Raw genomic sequence first — 12602 nt, forward strand, 5'->3', positions numbered from 1 at the left:
ACCACAAAACCCCAGCTCTTAACCACTATTCTATGCAAATGAGCAAAGTCTATAAAATGAAGCTAAAAGAGAGAAAATATCTTTTTTTCTTAAAATGGAAAAATGACTTCGCTATTCATAGACTGTGGGTGGATCTATATGACATACTATATGTAAGGTTCTTAGAACAGTGCCTGGCCCTTATTGGCTTTGAATAAATGTTAGCTGTCATGGTTGTTGTAGTATCTTTAAGGTAAATTTCAGGTGTTCCAAATGTTGGTTTGCCTGATTCTCACAGGGAGCTTGGCCCTTGGGAAGGTGGCATAGTGCCTTTGGTGAATAAGTGCATTAATTGCAGGCTTTGAAACCAAACCTGGGTGGCACTTTGAAAATGGGATTAAAGCCCTAGTTTATAGCCAAGTACCCAGCAGAGCAAGGATCTCAATGTTTGGCAGATTTTGTGTTGCAGCATCCTCTCTGAAAGCAGGGTTTTCCCAGTGATGTATTTTATAAAGATGTCAAATGGCCACTTGTTTCCTGTGCTTTTCTGATAAGAGAAGCATTTGGAATCTGTGCTCTGCCACCTTTAAACACTAAGTGTTCAGATTTTTAAAAGTATACATCTTACTTCTTACTTCAGAGCACCCTAGAGGATTATGGTGGCAGATATTATGGCCTCCTTTGGTTCTGTGTATGCAGAGACCTCTAGGCCCAGGGAGTGCTTTGGCCTTTGGTGTTTAACGGGATGCTGTACAGCCACTGTCCTTACTGGCCTGGAGAGCAGCTGCTCAGTGGTTATTATGGACTGAATATTTGTGTCCCCCCAAAATTCATATGTTGAAGCCCTAACTGCCAATGTGATAGTTGTTAGAGATGGGGCTTTTGGGAGGGGAATAGTTAGATGAGGTCATGGTGATGGGGCCCTCATGATGGGATTAGTGTCCTTATCAAAAGAGACGTCAGAGAGTCTGGTGAGCATGGGGGACAAAAGAACATGGTGTCCATGTTCAGGAAAAGAAAACATGGCCATCTGCCTGTGGTCAACAGGCTTCTTTTGAGGTGAGCAAGGGAGTGAAAACAGACTGGCATGAGGCTGAGAGTGAGCCTGTAAACATCAGGTACCATCATGCTTCAAGGGGCAAAAGGAAGATGGTTACTAGACCTACATTTTTGAAAATTTTCAGTGAGTTCTTCCAAATTAAATGACGAATTTTGCCTCAGGAATGTTGGGTTTTATCCAGAAAAATGTAATGTGAAGACAGATTAAAAGAGAGTAATGGGAATAGTCTACTGTATTTTTTTAATTGAAGTATAGTTGATTTACAATGTTGTGTTAATTTCTGCTGTACAGCAGAGTGACTCAGTTATACACATCTACTGTGTTTTTTTAAAAATACACTTTGTTTTTTTGTGGTCCATTTATGTGGATGCTAATATGATTGCCTTGGCTCCTTAGCAGAGGATCTGAGTTCTCAGCATCACTTCAGCAAAAATTGTTATGGTAATAGCATGAGGGCCTTTTGATCTTGCTGATTAACATGGAGCTTGGCTAACCTGATTGAATAACTCTGCCCGAAACTGGGTTTCGGTCTGTTAATACAGCATAATACATTCAAATGAAGCTTCCTTGGGCTGTCTTATCCCAGAACTGTTGTGTTTTATTATTTGAAATGAAGTTCTCATAAAGAACTTTGCATAAAGAAAAAGTTTAAGTGTATAATTTATTTTGATTTTTAAAATTAATCTCCATGTTGCTTTTCCTGGTTAAGATGTGAAACCCTGGGGTACTACAACTGTGAATAATTCAGCAATCCATTCAATAAATGTGTATTAAATTCCTGATATGTCGCAGGCTATGTGCAAGGTACTGGGGATACCGTGGTGAAACATAAAAGGCAAGGGCCCAACACTATGCTTTTTTGCCTTATGTATGAGCTATCAGGCCATCAATGATTCAACCCATTTTTCAACTCTAAGATCGATCCGTCTTCTGGCCACACATTGCTGGGGCCAGGACAGAGAATGTGTGGCAGCTAGGCAGACAGCATTCAGAGGAGCAGTGGGGAGGAAGGGCAGGCATTTTGGAGTCTATGCTGATACGGAAAACAAAGCCACCCTTGCAATACAGTTGATAGACTTTAATATTAAAATAAACTTTGGGCAATTGCAAACATAACAACAGAGTTGTCTGCTTTGGTACAAAGACATGTCACCCCAGCTATACAGCATTGTATGAAGAAAGTGTTGGGTTAGGTTGACTGAAGAAGATCAGCAGAACATGAACAGTAGAGGGAAACCATCTGAAGTGGTTCCAGACAAAGACAGTTTTCCCAATTCCATTGATGAAATTCACCAGTACCCAGTAAGGGGAGATTGGAAATTCACATCAGAACCCGCTGTACATAATTTGTAGTTTGCTCTATGTAATTATACTCAAGTAAATTGTAGAGGAATCTATATATGTTCTCCTTTCATAGTACAAATTAAATCATTTTAACGAATCCCTTTTTTTAAATTAAAAGTCATGTATTAAAGACCCACCAAAATGAAAACTCCACAAGCAGGGACTGCAATTCATCGTGCTCACTGCTGTGTCCCCAGAACAGTGTGTAGCTCGTTGTCATATTTTCTGGCTGCCCAGGCCTTTTGCATACTCTTCCTATGCTTAGGAAAGGTCTCATCTTACAAATCCTACCTCCCCAAAGTGGAAGCCAGAAAACAAATTTCCAGCCTCCTTTGCAGCTGAGATAGAGGCATGTGACCCAGGATCCACCAGCCAGCTGCACCCACAAGGGACTTCTACTCAGAAGTGAACACAAAGAAGCAAGCTTTACCCCAAATCTAATTTTCCTAGCAAAGGTGGAGACTGAAGCATCAGTCTTTCTCCTCCAGTAAGGTTTCCCTGAATATCGCCCATCCTTCTTGAGGGCAGTTGGGTTTAGACCTTCTCTAGGTCTACTTTTCATTGTACTTACCCATGCTATTATAATGATTATCATCTTTAATTAGGTTCTAATCTGCTGTGATAGTTAAGGTAATCCTAGCTGCTCTCACAAACAAACCAAAAATATATGGTGGATCAATCACAGAAGAAGTTTCCCTTTCCTGATCACATAAAGTTAAAATGGTACCTGGGTTCAGCCGACAGCCCCCTGGCAGGAGGTAATTCATAGATCCAGGCATCTTCCATTGTGCGGCTTCGCCATCTGTACCACGTGGCTTCCAAGGGTGCCATGCCCATCTGAACCAGGCCAGAGGCAAAGGGCCTGAAAAATCAAATGCTGGGGGTTTTATGAGCTAGCCTCTGAAGCTATGCTTATCACTTCTGTTCACATTCTATTGTTCAGAGCTCAGCATGTGGCTACACCTAACTGGCAAACACAGTCTAGCTTCCCGTAGCTTCTTCCAGTTAAGAGTACATGGACACTAGAAAATTATGACAAAGTGCCAGATCTAACTTTCTATCTTCTCTCTTGCTTCCATCCTCCTCGACTGGGAAAAAGGATGACAGTAAGAGGCTAATCATACAGTAACACTGTGTAAATCACAGACAGCTGTAGCTCTGATCTGGATTCCCTTTTCTTGGCTCTTCTGTGCTTTTTGCTAAACGTTTCTCTTGGGGTGGGGGGAAGGCACGTATTCATTGGATAGTTATTTCTGAATGCTTTGCCTAAAACTGCTTTTATCTCCAAGCTCCCCATGTGTCACTTTGAAAGGGAAAGTGCTTAGCATGCAGCCTGGGCGCCACATGTGTTCTGACGCGCTGGCACGTGGATGAGTTAGGCGGTTCCAAATCATTGCCTCTTGGCCTCCCCCAGGCTAATGCAGGAAACATCTTTTTTTCGCCCCTGCCTCTCCTGGACCTAGGTGCCTTATCAGCAGCCAGGGAAAGCTGGGAATACGACTCGGGAGCCAGGGACCTCCAGAGCCCGGACTTGCAGAGTCAGTCAGCCCTACAGAAGCTTCTTGAGTATGGGGGAAGCTCTTTGCATCAGCAGGCTGCTGCTCTCCACAAGCTGCTCACACAGTCCCCGCGTTTTGGCGACTCTGTAGGAGGAAGCTATCTAGAGCTGGCCAACACGGTGAGTCCTTTCTGGTTCGGAGAACACATCTTTAGGCCTGTGTGTATGCCAATACAAATATTTGAATTTTGAGCTCCAGGGGACGTATCGGGTATTGTCTTTTTTATTGAGCTAAATGTTGTACCATTCCCAGCATTGCCAATAATGTTAACGGCTCCAAATACTTAAGATTGGTGACTTCACTCTCACTATTGAGAGCAGAGTGGTCACCTAAAAAATGTTTTAAGTCTGTATGTTGTACAGATTTAATTACTAGAATATCTACAATGGCTTCACCATAGAATATTTTCTGGGACCAGACATTACAAGTTAATAAGATATAATTCTTTGTGTTCCCTAATTTGGACTTCACTCGTTTGAAAAGCAAACAAGAAAATATTTCATTGAAAGTTTGATCATTGTTTCTGCTTGTACTTTAAAAACATATTCTGTTGAAAACTATGGAACAGCTTAGAATTCCATTATGCTTAGTTTAAACTTCTTTTTTACCTCAGGATGAATTATTACCGTGATGACCTTTGGGTGAAAAGCTATTGTCTTCCCTTTTAAGCTAGAGCTGGGGAACGAGGTGGGGTTGGCTGATGACCTGGATCATGTTGGGGTGACATGCAGACAGTTTATAAATTAGGGTTGCTGTCTAGTCACTGTGTGAAAGGTCCGTAAACCTACCTTGCTTTTTGAAACTGAAGTTTGAAACCAGAGGTGGTATAAGCATCTTTTTTTGGTTTGTTTTTGTTTGTTTGTTTGTTTGTTTGTTTAGTCTTTGGTTGAACCATATACCATTCTAAGTGCTCTACATTACAATACTATCTCACATAATTTCCCAACAATTCTACTACTATCACATTTTACGTATGAGACAAGAAGTTAAGTAACATGCCCAAGATGACACATATATATATATATTTTTTTTCTATGTCATAATATTGACATTGAGTCCAGTAATTCTCCACTGTAACAGCTCCTTTACTTTGCAGTGAAAATTGATTTGTATATTTTTTGCCTCTGAGTCCTTGTGGGATTTTTTTTTTTTAATTCAAACAAAGTCACAAAAATTATAATCATCCTCATCAGTTCACTCAGTCCCATGTAATTAATTTTTTTTTCATCTTGATCTTTTGTTAGCACTTTTATGAATTCATCAGTTTTCCATTAGAGTTCTGAAAATGCTTATTCATTCAGTTCAGCAGTATAGTCAGTTACCAGAAACCTGTACTTGTCAGAGTCTTTTCCATGAACTCCTTGAAGACGAAACACTTTTATAGGAACATTTTTGCAAAAGCATCAGAGTACACCCAGAACTGTCTGTAAATGACAAAAGACTTAAAAATGACCACGGTTAAAGATTTGATGAAAGTTCATAATAATGCAATTGACAAGGAAATTTAGTTATTTCTGAGATATACATTTTAAAGTAATAACTAGAATTATGACTTACAACATTATACCAGAACATATAAGATTTTTAGAAATTTCATGTAATGTCTGAAACATTTAAATTAACATATTTCCATACAAATAACCCAAATAAAGTTTAGTATTAGTTTTTTTTTGTTTGTTTTTTTATACTGCATGTTCTTATTAGTCATCAATTTTATACACATCAGTGTATACATGTCAATCCCAGTCGCCCAATTCAGCACACTACCATCCCCATCCCACCGCGGTTTTCCCCCCTTGGTGTCCATACGTTTGTTCTCTACATCTGTGTCTCAACTTCTGCCCTGCAAACCGGTTCATCTGTACCATTTTTCTTGACAACTTCATTTACGTATATTTACAATCTGCTTTGAGGTAGACTAATGGTTTTCAGACTTCTTGTGTTTGAGGCATATTTTCTAATTCTGACATTTTTGGTGACGTGTTTGAAGGCACTAACAATCCTAAATACGCAGCAAAAATTACAGTACAATCATCAGACAAATCCCAATTAAAAGACATTCTGCGAAATACTTGACCAGTATTCTTTGAAATTGTCAAGGATATCAAAAGTAAGGAAAGTCTGAAAAAGAGAAACTCACAGCTAAAAGGAGCCTAAGAAGATCTGACAACTTCTTATTTGTGGTACCCTGGCTGGGACATCAGGTAAAAACTAAGGAAACCTGGATAAATTATGGATTTTAGTTAATAATAATTATCAGCATTGATTCATTAATTGTGACACTGTACCATAATCATGTAAGATGTTCATAATAGGGGAAATTGGGCGTGAAGTATGTGAGAACTCTCTGTCCCATCTTTGCAACTTTTCTAAAAAAATTTTAAATATATTAAAAACATACACACAATCACTACTAGGGTGTAACTATGTCTCATAAAACCTGTAAAAGAACCCATAGTTATTGCACTGTTTGCCACTTGGTCACCCTTCAAGGACATTCTTGCTCAGTTTGAGTAGAACTATTAACTCTCCTAATCTCATCTTCCTGTGTGCCCAGGAGACTAGGCAAGTAGCAGGAAATAAGTCATCTTTCTCTGGCATGGGCCTGGATTTAGGCTATGCTTTTACAAATAATTTGCAGCAAGTTGAACTTTACTCTTTACTATATCAGCTCAGCCTTTTTCAAGACAGACAGTGATGTGGCAGTATGGGTTATAGCAAGAATCTATGTTACAGACTGATGAAAATTTAGTGGCCCCCGCTCTGAAGGGTTCAGGGCGTGAGGGCCACCAGTTTTCTTCAGCAGACCTACTGGTGAAAACAGCAGGAGTTGGCTGTTTCCTACCTCTGCTTGACTCCTTGATTCTTAACCTTAACAGTAACTGCTTGGATTTTGTTCTGTTCTCCCTTCAATCCTGGTCAGCCCCTGGGCTTCCCACAGCCAGGTTCTCTTTTTGTATTATTGGTGAAGTTTTGGAACTGATGGAACCCTGCCTGTGATGGCCTTTACAGAGGCCAGTTTGAGAAACACTCCCCTTACATGTTGAGCATCCAGCTCATGCAGGAGTGTTCACTTTATTAAAAGTCATGACCTGGGAATTCCCTGGCAGTCTAGTGGTTAGGACTCCACATTCTCACTGCCGAGAGCCCGGGTTCAATCCCTGGTTGGGGAACTAAAATCCCACAAGCCACACAATGCAGCCAAAAACAAATAAAAGTCATGACTCATATACTTACAGTTGGCACACTTTTCTGTATATATGTTGTTGATGAAAATAATCAATAAACAACCTAAAATAGTAATAGAAAAGTGTTTTATTTGAACCCAGCTGAGGACTATAGCTCAGAAGACAGCCTCTCAGATAGCTCTGAGGAACTGCCCTGGAGAAGCATGGTTTTCAGCACAGTTTTATATCTTGTCAGAACAAAGAACATTAAACAAGTCAGGGATACCTTCCTTCAAGATTAAAAAAAAAAAAGCAGATCAGCACGTACATAACGAGTCAGCATGGGCTTGGCAGCTGGGAAGGGTGTCTTATCATTGAGGGGGTACTAGCATTGGCGTCCCAGGAAGGGAGGCATTTAATCTTTATTTCTTTTTTTTTTTTTTTTTTTTTTTTTTTAATCTTTATTTCTAACATAAACATTCTTTACTTCTGGCCCTTTTCTTTCTTAATTAAAACAGATGTACAGTGTATGTTTGATAGGCCACAAACAGGCTATTTTAGTTAGCATAAAATTCAAGTTAACTCATGTATAAGCCAGAATGACTTCTCCATAACTCAAAATGTGAAAATCTCTTTTATCAATGTTATATGTTTATAAAAGCTTATAATGAACACATAATCAATGGTGGTGACCTATTCAGTAGTATTCATTAGAATACGTTGAATAAGATTTTTTTTTAAAGTTATAACTTCACGAATGAAGAAATAAAGTTGTACACGCTCACTTAAGGTGATCCTTGGTGAGAACCAGACCAAAGTGCAAATGCAGGCACTTGCAATCTATGACAGTGATTATGTTTTTTATTTTCTCAGTGAATTGAAAATGCACAATTTTTAAAATATATTTTATTGAAATATACATGATTTACAATGTGTTAATTTCTGCTGTACAGCTAAGTGGTTCAGTTATACATATACATACAGTCTTTTTTATATTCTTTTCCATTATGGTTTATCACAGGATATTGAATATAGTTCCCTGTGCTATACAGTAGGACCTTGTTGTTTATCCATCCTATATATACTAGTTTGCAACAGCTACCCCAGAACTTCCCCTCCATCCCTCCCCCGTTCCCCCCCACCCCTTGGCAACCACAAGTCTGTTCTCTATGTCTGTGAGTCTGTTTCTGTTTCATAGATATGTTCATTTGTGTTGTATTTTAGATTCCACATATAGGTGATATCATATGGTATTTGTCTTCCTTTTTCTGACTTACTTCACTTAGTATGATAATCTCTAGTTGCATCCATGTTGCTGCAAATGGCATTATTTTAATGGCTGAGTAATACTCCATTGTGTATATATACTACATCTTTATTCATTCATCTGTCAGTGGACATTTAGGTTGCTTCCACTGTCTTGGCTATTGTAAATAGGGCTGCTATGAACATTGGGGTGCATGTATCTTTTAGAATTAGAGTTTTCATCTTTTCTGGATATATGCCCAGGAGTGAGATTACTGGATCATATGGCAACTCTATTTTTAGTTTTTTAAGGAACCTCCATACTGTTTTCCATAGTGGCTATACCATTTTACATTCCCACCAACAATGTAGGAGGGTTCCCTTTTCTCCACACCCTCTCTAGCATTTGTTACTTGTAGACATTTTAATGATGGCCATTCTGACCGGTGTGAGGTGATACCTCATTGTAGTTTTGATTTGCATTTTTCTAATAATGAGCAGCTTTGAGCATCTTTTCATGTGCCTTTTGACCATCTGTATGTCTTCTTTGGAGAAATGTCTTTTTAAGTCTTCTGCCCATTTTCCAATTGGGTTGTTTTTTTTTTTTTGTTATTGAGTTGCATGAACTGTTTGTATATTTTGGAAATTAAGCCCTTGTCGGTTACATTATTTGCAAATATTTTCTCCCAGTCCATAAGTTGTCTTTTTGTTTTGTTTATGGTTTCCTTTGCTGTACAAAAGCTTATAAGTTTGATTAGATCCCATTTGTTTATTTTTGCTTTTATGTCTATTGCCTTGGGAGACTGACCAAGTCTCAGAGAATGTTTTGTCTATGTTTTTTTAGGATTTTTATGGTGTCATGTCTTATGTTTAAGTCTTTAAGCCATTTTGAGTTTATTTTTGTGTATGGTGTGAGAGTGTGTTCTAACTTCATTGGTTTACAAGCAGCTGTCCAGCTTTCCCACTGCTTCTTGCTGAAGAGACTGTCTTTTCTCCATTGTATGTTCTTGCCTCCTTTGTCAAAGATTAATTGTCCATAGGTGTGTGGGTTTATTTCTGGGCTCTCTATTCTTTTCCATTGATCCATATGTCTGTTTTTGTACCAGTACCACACTGTTTTGATTACTGTAGCTTTGTAGTACTGTCTGAAGTCTGGGAGAGTTATGCCTCCTACTTTGTTCTTTTTCCTCAGGATTGCTTTGGCAATTCTGGGTCTTTTATGTTTCCATATAAATTTTAGGATTATTTGTTCTAGTTCTGTGAAAAATGTCATAGGTAATTTGATGAGATCGCATTAAATCTGTATATTGCTTTGGGTAATATGGCCATTTTAACAATATTTATTCTTCCAATCCAAGAGCATGGGATATCTTTACATTTCTTTGAATAATCTTCAGTTTCCTTTATTAATGTTTTGTAGTTCTCAGCATACAAATCTTTCACCTCCTTGGTCAGGTTTATTCCTAAGTATTTTACTTTTTTGATGCGATTTTAAAAGGAATTGTTTGTTTACATTCCCTTTCTGATATTTCATTGTTAGTGGAAAATACACAACTTAAAAATATGATTTAAACTGATAGACCCTTGATAACTCCTTGGACCCTGTGGTAAAGGGACTTTTGAACCCCAGTTCTTCATCCTTTCCTATATCTTCACCGTTTGTCATGTGACTTTGGCATCTTCCTGTCAAATATGTGAGAAATAATAAAAGATTGTTGTTTTAACTATTGTGTTTAGGGTGGTTTCTTTCATAGCAATAGTTGACTCAGGGTCTGCTCACAGTGGTCCATGGAGCCCAGTTTGAGAAATACCCCTTATAAGTGGCCAAAGAAAGCAAATAGCCTCTCTAAAGTGCACACTTGGGCAATCCCTTCACTTATAAAACCATATTAAAAGTAATTTATGTTCCTTCTAACCCAAATCCTGAACTAATAAAATTAGATTCTGGGGTTTGGGTTTTTGTTTTATTTTTTAAAGCAGCTACTAAGAGCAAAAGGCATTTTATCAGTGCCCAGTTAGGAGACAAGAAGCACATACTAATTCACACAGGGAAAGTTTAACATAAAAAGTGATTAACTAGTAGCAGGGGATTACCTACTGAGGAGTCAAGAAAATCTAATGAATACAGGAATAGTACACGTTAAGGGCAGTCACTCCCTCTAAAACTGAGTCAAGTACCCAAGGAAGGAATGTATTTGGAAGAGGGCCCTCCCTTCCCCCAGGGCTGAGATTCAGACCCCCTTGACAAGGAGTGGCTGGTACCCACTGGATGGCAGAGAAGTTCCCTGAGATGCCGTGGGCCAGGGTTGGCAGCAGGAAGCCAGCTCTCTGGAGTGTCGGCCCAGCTGGCTGGGATGCCACCCACTGGCGCATCACTGAGAAAGTGCCCACAGAGGAATTCACTGGGACGCTGCCCACCAGTGTGGTAGCAAAACCCACCAAGAAGTGCCCCAAATGGTGGCACTGAAACTTACTGGGGATGAGTGCCACTGCATGTCCTGTGCTACTGGCCTCCACCCAACACAAGAGCCAGCAGGGAAGAGTCCAGCAGAAGCAGCATTCCCGTCCTCCCCCAGTGGCGCTCCAGTGCCCCTGCTGACAGAAGACAAATGTCCAGCTTCAGGATCATAAAGCAGGGCAAGGAAAGATGGGTTTGGAGATGAGAGAGATAAACTGATAAATGACACAGGCATTTTTAACATTGAGAAGCTTCTGGTAGCATCCTACACAAGATTTACCTTTCTAAGCATCCCTTCTTTTCTTCTACTACCAAATACCTGTCTTCTTCTCCTTCTACCAAACACAGTGCCTATTATGACTTTGAGGCTTAACACACTGTTAAAAATGCAAAGGCAACAAGATGATGTTGTACATAGAAACTTGTGGCAATTAGAGTTTTATCTGAGAAGCAGAGTGGCTACCCATGATATAGAATAAAGGATCTACAGAAACAGACTCACAGACATAGAGAATAGACTTGTGGTTGCCAAGGGGAAGGAGTGGTGATGGAAGGATGGATTGGGAGTTTGGGTTTAGCAGATGCAAACTATTATATATAGAATGGATAAACAACAAGGTCCCTACTGTATAGCACAGGGAACTATATTCAATATCCTGAGATAAACCGTAATGGAAAAGGATATGAAAAAGAATATATATATGTATAACTGAATCACTTTGCTGTACAGCAGAAATTAACACAACATTGTAAATCAACTATAATTCAATTAAAAAAAAGAATAAAGGCTCTATGGTGAAGCAATCTATGCAGGCTGTTGTTCTGCGTCTGTGTTGAGTCTAAAGTTACTCTAGGTCTATCAGATCAGCAGATAAGAAGGAAAGCTGGATGTAGAGGACAGCAGGACAAATGGGAATGCATGAACACAAATTGAGACCCCATGAGGACAAACTGGAAACCACTTCTATCTCTGAACCATGTCCAACCTTGATGCTGCGGGTGACCTGCAGGAGAGCTGGCACCCATTATCAGGGAACCACCCTCACATCTAGCCCAGGACTCAGAGAAGCTGAAGGAGGTGGCCTCGGGAAGTTGGAGTGGCTACAAGTCTGATGCACCAAGTAGGGAAGCAGCAGATTGGCAACAACTTTCAGAGCATAAATAGTATGACTTCTTCACTTCTACCTCTGGCCTTCACATGGAGTGTCTCTCATGTCCAGACAGAACCATACAGGAAAGAGAACTCTGGGAAACATAGTTCCAGCTTAGCTAAGTTGACTTAGCACCACAGAGCAGCAGAGAAACTGCCAGTGCAATCTGTACTGTATTCCTAAAACTATCAGCAAAACAAAATGAAACACTTTGGTTTAGTAGAGAAGAGGTGCAGTGGAAAGGATATACTGCCTGTTTGCTGATGGATTTTCTCTCCAAAGATTTGTATCTCAGAGAAGAGTGCAAGTATAAATTATAATGTTATAGATTCTAAGTAGTGACATATTTAAGTATTATAAAGCATAAAACACAACTGAAGTTTTTTTTTTCCACATTTATTTTATTTATTTATTTTTTTTCACACACACACACTGTATTTTATTTTTACAAGAGATAAATAGACTGACACCAAGCATTGTACATGGATGACCACAACAAAAGCAACAATGATTGCAATTACCAAACATGAAACACACTCATACTATGTCATAATATTGACATTCAGTCCAGTAATCCTCCACTGTAACAGCCCCTTTACTTTGCAGTGAAAATTGATTTGTATATTCTTTGCCTCTGAG

General features: G+C 39.2%; 1 protein-coding gene across 1 annotated transcript in view; it reads left to right on the plus strand.

Annotated features, from left to right (window-relative positions):
- The window catches only part of MCC (MCC regulator of WNT signaling pathway), a 424188-nt gene that overhangs the window by 94747 nt on the left and 316839 nt on the right, over nt 1-12602 (plus strand). The window contains exon 3 of the mRNA XM_068535717.1: nt 3847-4061. Within this exon, the coding sequence (XP_068391818.1) occupies nt 3847-4061 (215 nt within the window). The remainder of the gene's footprint in view (nt 1-3846; nt 4062-12602) is intronic.

The sequence above is a fragment of the Eschrichtius robustus genome, chromosome 2, assembly GCF_028021215.1.
Source record: "Eschrichtius robustus isolate mEscRob2 chromosome 2, mEscRob2.pri, whole genome shotgun sequence".
Lineage (NCBI taxonomy): Eukaryota > Metazoa > Chordata > Mammalia > Artiodactyla > Eschrichtiidae > Eschrichtius > Eschrichtius robustus.